At 40.4% G+C, this 14,700-nt stretch overlaps 1 protein-coding gene across 2 annotated transcripts in view; it reads right to left on the reverse strand.

The window, feature by feature from the left end:
• Window positions 1-399: 399 nt before the first annotated feature.
• LOC147747976 (uncharacterized) overlaps window positions 400-14,700 on the reverse strand; it is a 152,967-nt gene continuing 138,666 nt past the window's right edge. For both annotated transcript variants that reach the window (XM_086957463.1, XM_086957454.1), the window contains one exon: window positions 400-3,937. In XM_086957463.1, the coding sequence (XP_086813589.1) occupies window positions 3,135-3,937 (803 nt within the window). In that variant the 3' untranslated portion in view covers window positions 400-3,134. The remainder of the gene's footprint in view (window positions 3,938-14,700) is intronic.

Consider the following 14,700-nt stretch of genomic DNA (forward strand, 5'->3'; position numbering starts at 1 on the left):
CAAAAAAGTAACTCCAGCACCATACCTTGGAGTGGTAGCTGTGACCATGAAATAGGGCCTTAGGTTCTATAAATTAGTCAGTTTATTCTGCTCAGTCAAAGCAGAAATGTTGTTAGACTCTGGAAAGTTCAAGATGCTGCTGCCAGAATGGTCCTCAACACACCTCCCCGCAGTCACATCTCCGACCACTGCCATAAACTCCACTGGCTCCCAGTCAAAAAAAGAATCACCTTCAAGTTCCTCACTCATGCCAACAAAGCCCTCCATGACCCAGGACCAGCATACCTGAACCACCGCCATTCCTCGTCCCCACCAGACAACTCCACTCCGCCCAGCAGGCTCTGGCCACCATCCCTCGGATCCACAAGACAATAACCAGAGAAAGATTCTACCACACTGTTTTTTTTGATTGATTGATTTCTTTTTATTGTTTGGTTACTCAAAACTATTACGTTAAAACCGAAGTACAAAATTACAAAAATTAAAACAACAAGTAAGTCAGCTGGCAAGTCTATATAATGGATCCCTGGACGCTGGTAAGCTCAAAGGAATAGTGTCCACGATAAGGCGGCCCAGCATGCATCTGCAAAGTCTCTAATCGTTTGTGCCCTAGGTGGCCATCAGCTTGGACCGTGTCTGTTGGATAAACTTTCCAAATGAGGCCATCTGCTTTGCTGTGGTCAATGTATATAACTGATAAACCGCCTCCTTTGCGGTACGTGACCCCGATTGTCGTAAGATTAGCCTGTGATAAAGGCGGCATGCTGCGCGCAGGGCCGGGCGAAAAAATTAAAAGATGAGCCAGCGACTCAGGTTTGTAATTGTTGAGCCTGCATTGCGGAGCTCCCAGTCCTGCCCGTTCAAGGGCATATAGTTCTTTAAGGGGCAAGGGGTGTAGTCTATAGGCAAAAAATTTGTGAAGGGCTGAGCGGCCCACAGCCTGCGTAAGATGGTGTTTGGGATTATGCACTGTGTGCGGCAGGCATAGGGACTCATGGAAATCTTGTTTTGCCAATGACTCCAAATCCAGTTCCCGGGAGCGGATGCAAACTTGTTTTTTAATCGCGTTTTTGATTGCCGTGTAATTGACTAGCTCAGGGTTCCAATGATTGGTGGCGAGGTTAAGGAGTTCTTTCGCCGTGGTAAGGGTGGCTAACCAAGGGTTCCCAGATTCCGTGAAAATATATTTCAGAACTGCCTTCAGTGTCTTGTCTTGTGCCGCTATTATGAGATAGTAATATGTGCTCAAGGCAGCCATCTCTTCCAGCTTTTGTAGGTTGAGTGAAAATTCTAGGCGACAAGAGTGTTTCTGGTGCACTTGGGTAGTAGGAATAATCTCTAGTACGCTCTGCAGTTGATTTTTTCCAGTTCATTGTTAAGTTTGCCCGGGAACGCTTGTTGGGCGTAATTAAGGGCCGGCATTAGTTTTGCCTTAAGTACTCTTTGAATGGCCATTGTAGAAGGGCTATATAAGGTGGCTTGTAATTTGCAGAGGGCATAGGTGATGGTTTTCCCTTTGCATTGGATTTTCTTTAAATGAGCGCCAGAAAGCCCCGACTCGTGGTAGCAAACACCCAAATAGGTATATTGCTGTGTGCTTTCCAAGGACAGGTGGCCAAGTCTCCATTTGGCTAGTTTTTTGTTTGGGTAGCGCCCAAAGATTACTATTTTTGACTTGGAAGGGTTAGCTACCAACCTGTTTTTGTCATTATAAATTGCCAGGGCGGTCAGCGCCTTTTGCAAGCCTATTTTAGTGTGATCCAGGAGTACCAGATCGTCAGCGTATTGCATGAACTGGATTTTGGTCCCACCGATCCTTGGGAGTGGCTAGGGCTGCCCCGGACAGGGCTATCTCCATGTCTGCTGCGTATAGATTAAACAACAGTGGTGCTAAAACACACCCTTGTTTTAGACCTCGATCCGTGTCAATCTTCTCAGATGCGGAGTCGCTCGAAAGTTTGATTCTGACCCACGTTTTTTGATACAACGACTGTATTACTCTTAACAGGGTCAGATTGATATTCCATTGAGCCAGATTTCTCTATAGGATAGCGCGATTCTACCACACTGCCAAGACCAGAAACTCCCTGCCTACCAACCCCAGACAATCCCTGTCGCTGACCCAATTCAGTAAGGACCTCAAGGCCTGGCTCTTCGACTGAACACCTAAGCGCACACAGACCAGCAGCCACCTCCCCCCGGAGACCTTCACGGGTGAGTAGCCGAACTTTACAAACCCTGATTGATTGGCTATTTTTTTTTATGAGCATTCCTGAGCTGGTGCCTTTCCACTTCAGTTTAAGACCATCATAGCCTCTTGTCTAGTGCTTACCCAGCCAAATTCCTCATCCACCACCTTCTTTGACTGTATGCATGGCACTACGAAGATGCTGAAAGATGGGAGGCTGATATGAAGTAAAACAAAATAAACACAAAAATATCTAAAGATGGATAAAATAGTAAACATTCATCAGTGTCTAATGCATCTCACCCACAATGCAAGAACTAAATACTAAAACTGCTTTGTTGTCCTATCCTTCATTTCTTGATGCAATCTGTGGTTCAGCTGCAATTTATAATGGATGGGAACTATGCTATTCAGCTGTCAATTTTAGTACACGGTAAAAACAATCTGCAATTTACCATTATTCGAAACTGATGACAATTAGACGAAAAAGGTCAAACATAAAATCATGGTGAAAAAAAGCATAACACACAGCATCCTCGAAAACAAATACAGGGCAGTCTTTAATAGTGAAGAGAAATGGTGTCACTCCAGAATGGACTCTTCCGTTACATACAGCACGATTGTCCTTTAAGTAAGTCACATAAAGGAAATGCTCCAGTGATGAGTCACTTCTGCTTTAAAAAAATTGCTTTTCACATAAGAGCAGCAAGAAAGTGGCAACCCTTTTTTGTATTCTCTAGTGCTCATGCTCAAGGCAGGGATAGGGGTTTAATCCCAGGAGTCCTCATTTGAAGTTGACAATCTGTTTAAACTGTCTTGCCCAGATGTAGATACTCTGGTGTCATAGAAGATATCTCTTTTTCAGCAAATCTCTTGTAACATGTTGTTAATGCCAAGGGGTTCTCAGCAATGTGCAATATCCAATGATGCTAAAGAAAGGATCACACTAACTGCATGAAAATCTCTTCTCCTCAAAGTGAATTTTCCAGTGACACTGAAGATCTGTATTAGTCCTAAAGCTCCTATTACATTCAGTGCATGTAAATCCCTTTTCATCTTTGTGGAGTATCTGGTGACGTTTAAAAGATGTGTATTGGTTAAAACTTTCCTCACATTTATTGCAGGAATAGGGTTTCTCACATTTGTGGAGTTTTTGGTGATGCTGAAGGACTGCCTTTCGAGTAAAGCTCTTCCCACATTCAGTGCAGTGAAAGGGTTTCTCACCATTGTGGATTCTCCGGTGGCGGTGAAGGATTGACATTTGAGTAAAGCTCTTCCCACATTCCATACAGGGAAAGGGTTTTTCGCCAGTGTGGATTCTAAGGTGACGATGCAGGTCTGCCTTGTATACAAAGCTCTTTCCACATTCATTGCAGTGAAAAGGTTTCTCACCCTTGTGGATTCTCTGATGACGCTTAAGTACTTTTCGCTCACTAAAGTTCTTTCCGCATTCAGTGCAGGGAAAAGGCTTCTCGCCTGTGTGAATTCTCTGGTGACGCTGAAGATCTGATTTTTGAATAAAGCACTTCTGACAGTCACTACAAGGAAAGGTCGTCTTCCCTGTTTGGGATTTCTGGTGCAGCAGACTATTTCTATTGCCTTTACATTTATTTATAGAATCAGTAAAGAGAGTGAGGTTCTCATCAACTTGGATATTTTGGTTTAGGGTGGACATTCGATTAAAGTTCTTCTTTGTTTCATAGTGCATAGGGGACTCTTTCACAAATCTATGCTTCGAGTCAGATAGACCTGTAACAGAATAAAAAAAAATATTAGGAATATCAGCATTTGCTTAATTAAACAAAATATAGATCAAGAGACCAACTGTGAGAGGGAAATGAGAATAATACTGGCTAATAATCAATGATACTCAAGTAACATACAGATGCCGTCCTATCCTTTGATAGGCAATTGCCAGCATAAGCATTGCATGCCAAGTAGTGATCAGCTCTCTTACTGGCAAAAGTCAAGCAATGCATCCAAAGGCAAGTGTTAGACATCTAGAGTGATACATGGGTATCAGTAATTCCAATAATTCAAACATGCCAGAGGTGTAAAATAAGCAAACCGTTAGGCAATCTTGACCATATATCAGAAATGGGCATCTTCATCCATCAGATGTTAAAGAGTAAATAACAGCCTTCGATTTTATTGGGGAAAGCTATTATGTGTCAGTCAGTCAGTCAAAAGTACTTTATTCGGTTCATATCAAAAACCATAAAAGTATGCTAAACATTAAAAGTCAAGACCGCAGTTAAAGAAAAATTGTGCAAATTAGTAATCCATACAGTACATTATCATATATAAAAACATACAGTAGCGATATAGGTAAGGGAAAATATCTGTAGATATCATATAAAAAGACCATGAAAACACAAGAAAACATTTTAAAAAGAGAACAAGATGCTCGATCACAATTCATAAGTTCATCGCTATGTACACTAGGTCCACTTGATTTTCCTCTTTAGTCTCATAGCAATTGTCAAGAAATTCGCTGTTAAAAATCTCCCAGACGTTAGACAACAGCTGTAGGTACAAAAGGGCAGGTTTAACTTGTCTAAAGCCCTTGTCTTTAATAAGAGGAATAATGAACCTTTTGCGAATGGGGCGAAGATGTTCACAAAAGAAGATAAAGTGCACAGTGTCCATAATGGAAAATCCATCACAAGAACAAATCTCCAAATCTATCTCCTTAGTCCAACCTGGACGTTCTGTAAGAAGAAGATGGAATTTGTTCAATCTGAACTTTGTCAATAAGAATCGATGATTAGTGTTACTAACAATTCTTAAATAGGGTTCTATTTCGCTTGAGGTTATTAACAGCTGGTGAGCCCTTACTGTTGATTTACCTAGCTCCTTATCTTCTCTAGTCAGACATGTCATTAGTTTATATGTGTCTTTCACCCATTTCACACCCCCCTTCAATAATTTATTCGGCTGATCAAACAATTCTGGGCGACCCAGTTTAACTGCTAGTTTTTTAACATAGTTCAGCCAGGGGATGGAGTTACCATGTTCAAGGGCTAGATAATCCCTGAGAATCTCATGGTTCAGCTCTAATTCGGGGTTCAGCAAGATTAAGATCCATTTTAATAGCAGGGCTATGGCTATACGATCTTCTATGTTTTCTACCCCACACTCTTGATGAGCGATGTAGCCAGAGGTTGACTGGGGGACGGATAAGATGGATTTCAAAAACTTATCCTCTGCCATCTGTATGGCCTTTACATTTTTAAGCCCCCACAAATCAGTTCCGTACATAGCTAGTGAAACACATTTAGCATCGTATATCTTCAACACTGCTTGCAACGGCTTCACCCCCAATTTACGGGCAAAACCCAAGACAGCCAAGATGGACCTAGCAAAGACATTACGTTTTGCAACCAGTTGGGGCAACCATGTAGACTTGTCGTCAAAAATAACCCCTAAATATGGGAATCTTAAAACCCTAGACAGAACATTCCCTTCACAGTGCAAAGTCTTAATTCTTTTAGGTTTACTGGCCACAATCATTACATGCGATTTCGAAAAATTCACACTAAGATCCAGCGCTTTCATAAAATCAGCAAATGAATTTAAAAGACATTGCAGCCCTACTGCTGTGCGTGCTATAAGAGCGGCATCATCCACATAAAGTAATGCCGGAATAGAATGCTTGCCTGCCCTCGGTATATCCTTACACACCTCAGTTAAAACAGTACCTAAGTCGTTAGTGTAGAGGGTGAAAATTAGGGGGGCTAAAATACAGCCCTGCGTGACCCCATTAGTGATCCCAATCTTACCCGTACAATTGCCCAAACGGTCATATCTGACTGTGGCCGTGAGGACCCTATGCAGATCAGCCAGGAAGTACACAATATTTTTATCAATGCTAAACTTAAGAAGCAACTCCCATAGTTTGGACCTATTCACACGGTCAAAGGCCGAGGAAAGATCCATGAAGGCTAAATATAGCGTGCCCCTGTTGGCAATTGTGTATTTCCCAATTCATAGTTGAAGGTTAAGGCTTTGATTTATAGTGCCTCGTCTCTTCCTAAACCTAAATTGTAGGCCTGGAAGGGTGTTTGTTTCAGCCAGCCAATCTGTGAGTTTGCCCAAGACCACCCGACCTAGTACTTTAACGGCAGAGTCAATGAGAGAGATCGGGCGATAACAACTAGGTTCCCCTCTATTTCCTTTCTTGAAAATGGGTACGATAACGGATTCAGACCAGGTACCCGAGATCCCTGATTTACATACCCTATTAAAAACATTAGTTAAAACTCTAGACCAGGTCTTGACATCTGATTTAAAGAGGTCGGCTGGGACGCCATCAGGGCCCGGAGCCTTGTTACTTGTCAACTTCCTGATGGCGTCTGCCACTTCTCTCTCAGTAACCACTAAAGTGTAGGGGTCCGCAATAGAGGTAGGTATAATCACCTCCCCTAAGTTTTCCCCTTCATAAACTGACTTAAAAGGAGAGCACCACACCTGTTCCCGGATGCCACAATCCAATTGGTCATTCCAAGGATCGTGGAAAAAGGGTTTATTTACAACAGCCCAGAATTTGGAACTGTTCTTAAGCACATCTATAGAGATTAATTCTTCCCAGGCCGCTTCCCTGATTTCCCGTCTTCTGACTTCCAGTGCGTTTTTAAAGGCTTTCCTTAGTGAGGTCACAATGGCCTTATCCACTGGTTTACATTTTAGGGCCGCCATCAGCTTTTGATTCGCTGATGAACAGTTTTGGTCGAACCAGCCTATCCCAGCAGGGTTCTTTGCTTTACCTGGTCGTCTAAGGTCGGCTGCGACCTGGGTACAAATTTTTGAATATGCCTCTAGAACCTCCTCATTCCCTGCTTGCACATTCATACATGTGTGCAGCTCAGTTCCTACTTTAGTTAATAGGTTATTAGAAAAGTCTCCAGGTACAACTCTACTCCATCTAATTCTACGGGCCTGGTCTGTCGGGCGGATATCAGACTTATCCGTCCTATTATGGCCTGTCTCTGGCTTTTTGATCAGGTCCGTGATGCTAAGTACCACTGGGTTATGGTCACTAAAATGTGACCAAACCGCCGAATAACCATTGATCTTGTCCCCCAGCGTTGAGCTAATAATGATATAGTCAATACCTGAGTGACTACCATTCCCTTTGAAAGTAGATATCTCCTCATCCACCATAGTTGGAAGCATTAAACCATTATCTGCCCAAAAATGTTCAAGGAGGTCTCCTTGAGCAGAGTGCTCAAAATGGGTATCCCCTGACTCTATTGGGCCTAATTGGTCCAATGCAAGACATTTATCCAGCAGCCATGAATATTAAAATCGCCCAGAACTATGATAAAACATTGGTTTTTATTGACTTCTTTGTAATCTGCCAAAAAAAGATCTAACGTGGCGGGATGAACGGTCGTGATGACTCTATCGAAAGAGTTATAAAAATTAATAATTAAGATACTGCCCACCCCGCTGCAAGCAATTTGTACTGCCAAACAATGTGGTGATCCTGTGTCTAGTTGTGTATGGGTACCAGGGATGGTAGCCGAAATTAGTGTGACCAGCCCACCCTTTGCCCTCCCCATATTGGATGCAACTGCAGGGATAAAGTGGGTAGAGTAACCATCCAAGCTAAGGATGTTCCCTGTATCCCATGTTTCTTGCAGCCCAATAATATCAGCCATACCTAAAAATTCTCTCCAGAGCGGGTCATCTACTTTATTTTTAAGGCCAGCGATGTTCGAACTTGCAAGCTTTATACGTGCACCCATAGCTGGTTGAGCCGCCCCGTTTAAGAGACAAATTTTGCTTACTGGTGAATCTGAACTAAAGTCTATAAATGGGGTGACAGAGGTGAGGGTAACTTCGGGAATACCTAGTCACTCGTTTTCTCCCAAATTTGATAATGTTTCAAATCTATTAAAAACTGGTACAGAGAATTCATATAGACCTTTCCCCTTTAATGGGTCACTATGCGCTGCCCCAATATTGTGAGGAGGATAACAAAATCCCAATGGCAGTACGTTTACATACTCATGTTGTATTGTAACTGACCCAGCCTGCCTCAATATGTCATCAACCAATCTGGGGGATCTAAAACTTATGACAACGCAATCGCCTTGCAAACTTTTTTTAGCCTTGCCCACCCAAGGGACCCTTCCCATCATTTTGAAGTTGTTGTGCAGGTGGTCACCTAACACAGTTTTGTTGGACAAATAGTGGTGGGCTTTCTTTTTTAATGTGGTCCAATGTTCGTTATGGCCATCATTGGCCAGAATTATTGTATAGGGGCATGCCTCTGCTGGTAAATGCAATGGCAGCTCTCTTTTAGGGGGCGATGCCTGAAGGTTTATTCTCCCCACTGGACTCCGAGGACCTTGCTTCCCTCCCTGCGTGGCTCCCTTTGCTCCTGAGGCTACAGATGAAATATTTGGTACTACAACCAGGGCTACAGGTGGTGGTACAGGTTGGGGAAGTGAAGTGATCATGGAATCCAACAAATTATTTACAGAGGTTGTGACTGCACTCAGAGAGTAAACTACAGGTGGATTGGACCCCAACATCAGGCCTTTGTAATCTTTAAGATGTTTTTCAATTACATTAAGTCGGCCATCTATTTGCTCTAATTTATTCATTGGTGGAGAGGTAAATAACCTGAGCGTTTCTTCCATAAGTCTCATAAAGTCGGACATCTTTCCCCCCCTGTTATCTTCTACATCCGAGACGGTGTATTCATTTCTACCTGCACCCCTATCCTCAGCACCCTGATGGGAGGCATTAGTTTCCTTCCGACCCAACCCAGATGTTCCTCGGCTATTTTGCCTGTTGACAACTCCCTTTGGGGGTGTTCTTAGCCTTCCTTTTCCCTGAAATAATTTAACTGCAGTTAGCCGTCGTATCCGGCCTAGCCCTTAGCTGCCTAGTACATGCAACCGTGGGGGAAGGAACTAGGCTAGTTGCAGGTGAAGGTGCGGAAGAAATAGATAGACTATCAGCTAGTACTGACCCATAGGGAACTTGAAGGGGGTGCATACAATCTTGTAGGGCAACAATGGGGGCGGATATCTCTGCGTTTATTACCAGAGAGACTGTTTGCCAAAGTGGGTCCAGAGGCAATCTCCTCTCTACTAGCTCAATTTCTTTAGCTACTGCAGATTCTGCTCGTTTCAAGAAGGCGTCAAGAGTCCCCACACACCCTGCCCCGGTGCACGCTTTGAGGTTAGTTTAAGCCATATCATTGTTTTAAATCTTACTATCAACGATTATCTCTTTAAAGTAAAATTGTTCAATCTTAATGGCCCAAGAAATGTCTCACACCTCACTTGTAGAAGGGTCGGCTACTGTTAGTCCAAGGGTCGAAGAGAGGTGGGCCCAGCCCGGCCTCCTCTGGCCTTTGAGGTGCGTTCTGGGGGCTGTGGTCCCCCCCCCCTCAGCGGCCGCGCAGATGGAGGATGCGGCGGCGGGAGAAACCAGCAAACACAACCCTAAATCTGGAGCAGCAGCGCAGGAAGCAGGCAGGAGATGACAGCGCCCACAGCAACAACAGGTAGGTTTCCAGACAGTAACTAGCACCCAAAGGATTTTTCACGGAGCTAATATGTGGTTAATATCTTGCTGTCATTCAACAGATTGCAGATACCTGTTTGATGTTGTATGCCATCCTATATGGCCATTTGACCTCAACCTTCAATACAAAGACTAATCCCTGTTATGTCCCTCCCTGGAATAACTGTTACCTGGTGTCCCGGTAAATTCAGAGGGTGTAAACAACAAGGAGTACACTTTTGGAGAATAGTATTCAGACATTGGGTTTACTTTGTCAATTACAGGATAGGTTTACCCCAGTGTTTCACCTTCGACTTCGCCTGCATACAGCAGGTCAAATCCTTGGGTGAAAAATGACAGAGCTGCAACATTACAGTAAAACATAATTTTGATTATGCTAGTAACTTTTGTTAGCCCATATGTTGAGAGCCCTGGTGTCTAACTTTGCTGTCTGATGGAGCCGAATGGATGTGCAGAGATTACCTTAATTACATGCTTCATATTCTGCATGTTCACACAATTTGTTTTGGTTGTTTAGTGTGCCAGCACCAAATTGTAAGTATAAAAGTAAACATCAACTAAAACTCAAGATCAAGGCCTATGATTTATGCTGGCACACAATTGTACATGTTTTAATTATATTACCTATTGCACAGTTACAGCTTCTGGTTGCGCAGAAGGCCTGATAGAATTAAAAGTTTCAATAGTTCCGTTTTTAGAGTTTTCCGAAAACCCACGTGGGTGAGTGCAGATCATATAGATGGGATGACAATTAAATACTTTAACCTTAAACTCCTAGAGATCTTACTCCATATTTCATCCTCTTGAAAGATCATTATGACATTAAGATAAAGCTTTCAGCTGGGATATACAATAGAGCTGTTTCTGAAGCTATTTTGGATCTTTTTCTTAGAATACTTTGTGGAACGGTGTAGAGAATCTTAAATGTAATGATGGCTTTGACTAGTAGGTAGAATAGAGTTTTCAGAGCAGGCATAAAGTGGTCTCTTTTTTGTCAGTCGAGGCATGTTTAGGCAGCCTGGCTTTATAGCCTTTGCAGCATATTAACAACCATTCTGGGGAGGCCATTACAGTGATATTGGAGAAAGGGAAATATGTTGCGGGTGTTTCGAAAAAATATGGAATAAAACATATTGTGTTATTAAAAAATGGTGTCAAGATTATCGGGATGTTAATATTTTTACCCTCAACATTCCTGTCAATAATATTTTTGTTTTAAGTGTTGTGTTTAATAACGTAAAAAAATGTGGTTTAAAAAATACTGTTGCATGTATTATAGTTTGTGTTATTTTGTATGTAATGTATTGTACAGTTTGATTTATATGGTTATAATTTTTTGATTTGTGTTTTTGATAAGATCATTTATCAGTTATGAAATTATTGAAATTTTTCTTTTTAGCTGTATTTATGTAAAAATATAATGGTTTTATAATTTTGTTTAGCAGCAGGGTATTGCGTATTTAGGAGGAAATAGTAGGTAGATTTTGTAAAAGCTAATATTTTAATCTATATCTAATGGTTAATATTTTCATAATATATATATTTAAATTGTACATCTTTAATTTATGTAGTCAAATTCGTATAAATAATTAGTAATTAAATAAAATATAATAATCAATTATTTTTTATTGTAAATATTTAAATAAAAGCGTAAAAATATATAACAGGTACATTTAATGAAGTAAATAATTTTAGATTTTTAAACGAAAAAATATAAATTTCATACTTTTTTGTGAAACAAATCACAATAAACATATTTGTAGAATTTTTATGTAGGAAATTATGTCAGTAGAAATATTTTTAAAAATTGTATTTGCATTTTTTTTTATAATTGGTCATTTTTTGATTATGAATGTTCAAAGGTTAGGAATTGCACTAAATATTTAGAAATATATATTAATCATTAATAGTGATAAAAATATTCTTGTGTATGTTAATGTTTAAATATGAATATTTAGGTTTGTAGTTTTGTTCTGTCTTTTTATGAAATGTTAGTTTATCTTATAGATAAAAAGGTGTGTGTGATAGTAAGGAGCAAGGCTTAGGATTTGCCCCCAGTAGAGGTATCTGTAGATATTCAATAGAGAAGGACATAAGGGACTTATTTTGTAAAATTAGGATCAAACGATTCTTTGAAAATAAGGACAATAGACCGAAAAACAATATATCTGGGTTGAAACCTCTTTCAACCCGGACTCCTGAGATCTCTATGGTTAGTCAAGAGGTTGATACGTTTGAAAAAGTTATCACTATAGGCCTTGAAAAACTATTGGATGAAAAGATATGGACCACCAACAATCTATCCAAAGCTGAAAGGGTGGCATTGACAAACCTCCAAACATATGACGACATTACAATTAAACCTGGAGATAAGGGTGGAAGTATTGTGATCCTTAATACCAAGGATTACAATCAAAAAATGTATGCCCTACTCAGTAATAAATCTCACTATAGAAAATCCAACATAGGTGAGTGGAATAGTCTCAAAAGGAAAGTGAAAAGTGTAGTGGCCCTAGCAAAAGAGGATTGCATCATCTGTGAAGATGAATATAAATATCTAATCAACACTCATCCCAAAATACCAGCTCTCTATGGACTCCCCAAAGTCCACAAGGACATTGGGGATCCTCCCATGCGGCCCATAGTGTCAGGCATAGATTCCATCACAGAGCCACTCAACAAATATGCTGATTGTTTTATCCGCCCTTTGGTAGAGACATTACGGTCCTACATAAAGGACACCAAAGACATGATTTCAAAGGTGGAAGGTATCAGTTTCAATAATAAAACTCAATGGTTGGTGTGCTTGGACATTGAGTCCTTGTACACCAACATACCTCAACACGATACCATCAAAATTATGAGGGAGATTTTGAGTGATGAGGAAGGTTATCTCTCTGCTCAAAATACATTCATTGTTGACTGTATAGAAATTGTCCTTCTGAATAATATCTTTTTGTTTAATAGTGATTTCTTTTGCCAAATAAAAGGCACGAGCATGGGTGCTACCTGTGCGCCGAGCCTTGCCTGCTTATATGTGGGTAATGTTGAAAAACACCACATTTATAATGAATTGAGTCCATTCTATGAAAATGTCAAACATTGGTCTAGATTCATAGACAATGTTTTCTTTGTGTGGGAAGGCAGTGAAACCGACCTCACAACTTTTATTGAGTGGCTTAACTGTGGGGATGGCAACCTCAAATTTACAGTAAACAAAAGTCAAGTGGCAGTTGACTTTCTGGACATCAAAATTAAAGCAGAACAAGGGAAGTTATGTGTTGAGCTTTTTGTCAAACCATCTGACCGAAACACTCTGCTCCACCACAACAGCTATCACCCTAAAAACCAAAAAGAAGGTATCCCCTACAGCCAATTCATAAGAATAAGACGAAATTGCACTGACAAGGATTCCTTTGAAAAACATGCAGAAAATCTGAAAATGAAATTGCTCCAGCGAGGATACCCAAAAAGACTAATAAGAGATAGCTACAAAAGAGCCAAATATCAGAATAGAGCATGCCTCTTTGAACCTAATAACAAAAAACAGGAACCTGAAAATACCATTGTAATGGTTTCAAACTACAATGGTCTAAGCTTCAAAATTAAGACCCTTATCAACAAGAACTGGTCTATTCTAAATAAACAAGGCAAAACCCCACTTCCAAAACCCATTTTCTCCTACAGGAGGAATAGGACTATACGTAATTGCCTGGTCCACACTTATAAAGAACCAAAAAAGGGCAGGCAATTGAGCATCGACCAAGGGAGACCCGTTAGAGGCAATCAACCCTGTGGATCATGCTCCCATTGTAAATCAATTGTCCAATCTGATAAAATAGAACTGAATGGCACATCACATTGGATGAATGATCGCGTTAACTGTAGAACATCCAATGTGATATACCTGTTAATTTGCCCTTGTCAGAAGGGCTATATAGGCGAAACAGGTCGTGAAGTGAGACTGCGTCTAAACGAACATAGATCAGCTATCAAGAATAATAAGAAGAATGCCCCTCTGGTTGATCATTGGATCACAGAAAAGCACAAAGAGGATGAATTCAAATGGTTCATAGTAGAAAAAATCAAGATAACTGCTAGAGGAGGTGACATAGACCTAAAACGTAAACAAAGGGAACAGTTTTTTATGTCCAAGTTTTGAACTTACAATCATGGGCTTAACAGTAGAGAAGAGTGGGAAAGATTGGTCAGATAATGTCATCCCACAATGGACATCTAGTCAATATACTGTAACTGTATGTGCTGTCACTTATAATCAAATACATTTCTCTTGTTGTATCAATAACTGTCTGTACACTGTTTCATCTCAACACAACGGATAAACATACTTGCTACAATGTTTAAACTAAAACAGATATGTATGTATAATATATGCACAAATGTTTATATTGTGTAATTATCCATTGAGACTACTGCTGTGCTGTGCGTGATGGGAAAATGACAGCACCTCTTGAAGGATAAAGATATGTTTAGCGTTACTCATGTAATACTATCTACATGGATCCAGATATAGGTTCAATTAATGTAAAAGGACGCTCCGTTATAACAGCTACATGTGTGGAGTTTACACGCATGTTTTAATATCCTTCTAGCTATGGATTAAGGCCCCGTTGCATCATTTGGGTTCCCCTTTTTTAATTGCCCAGTTATTATAATGGTACTGGTTCCTTTGAGATTTATAGCTACATAATATGAGCGTTCTTATTTACCTATGTATCTGAGAACCCAGTGCATATAATTATGGATTTTTAAAAAAACATCAACTTAATATGGGTAAAGTTATATTTTCTACCAAAATCACGAATGTGATGGATGTAGGGTCTAAAAATCTAAAAATCTGGGAATCTAAAAATCTGAGAATTATATTAAGTTACCTACATATATACACCTTTGAATGTAGTATTAGCACGTTTATAGCCACTAATTCCTACAATAGCAAGGTTTAA

This window comes from Lissotriton vulgaris, chromosome 1_1, assembly GCF_964263255.1.
Source record: "Lissotriton vulgaris chromosome 1_1, aLisVul1.2, whole genome shotgun sequence".
NCBI lineage: Eukaryota > Metazoa > Chordata > Amphibia > Caudata > Salamandridae > Lissotriton > Lissotriton vulgaris.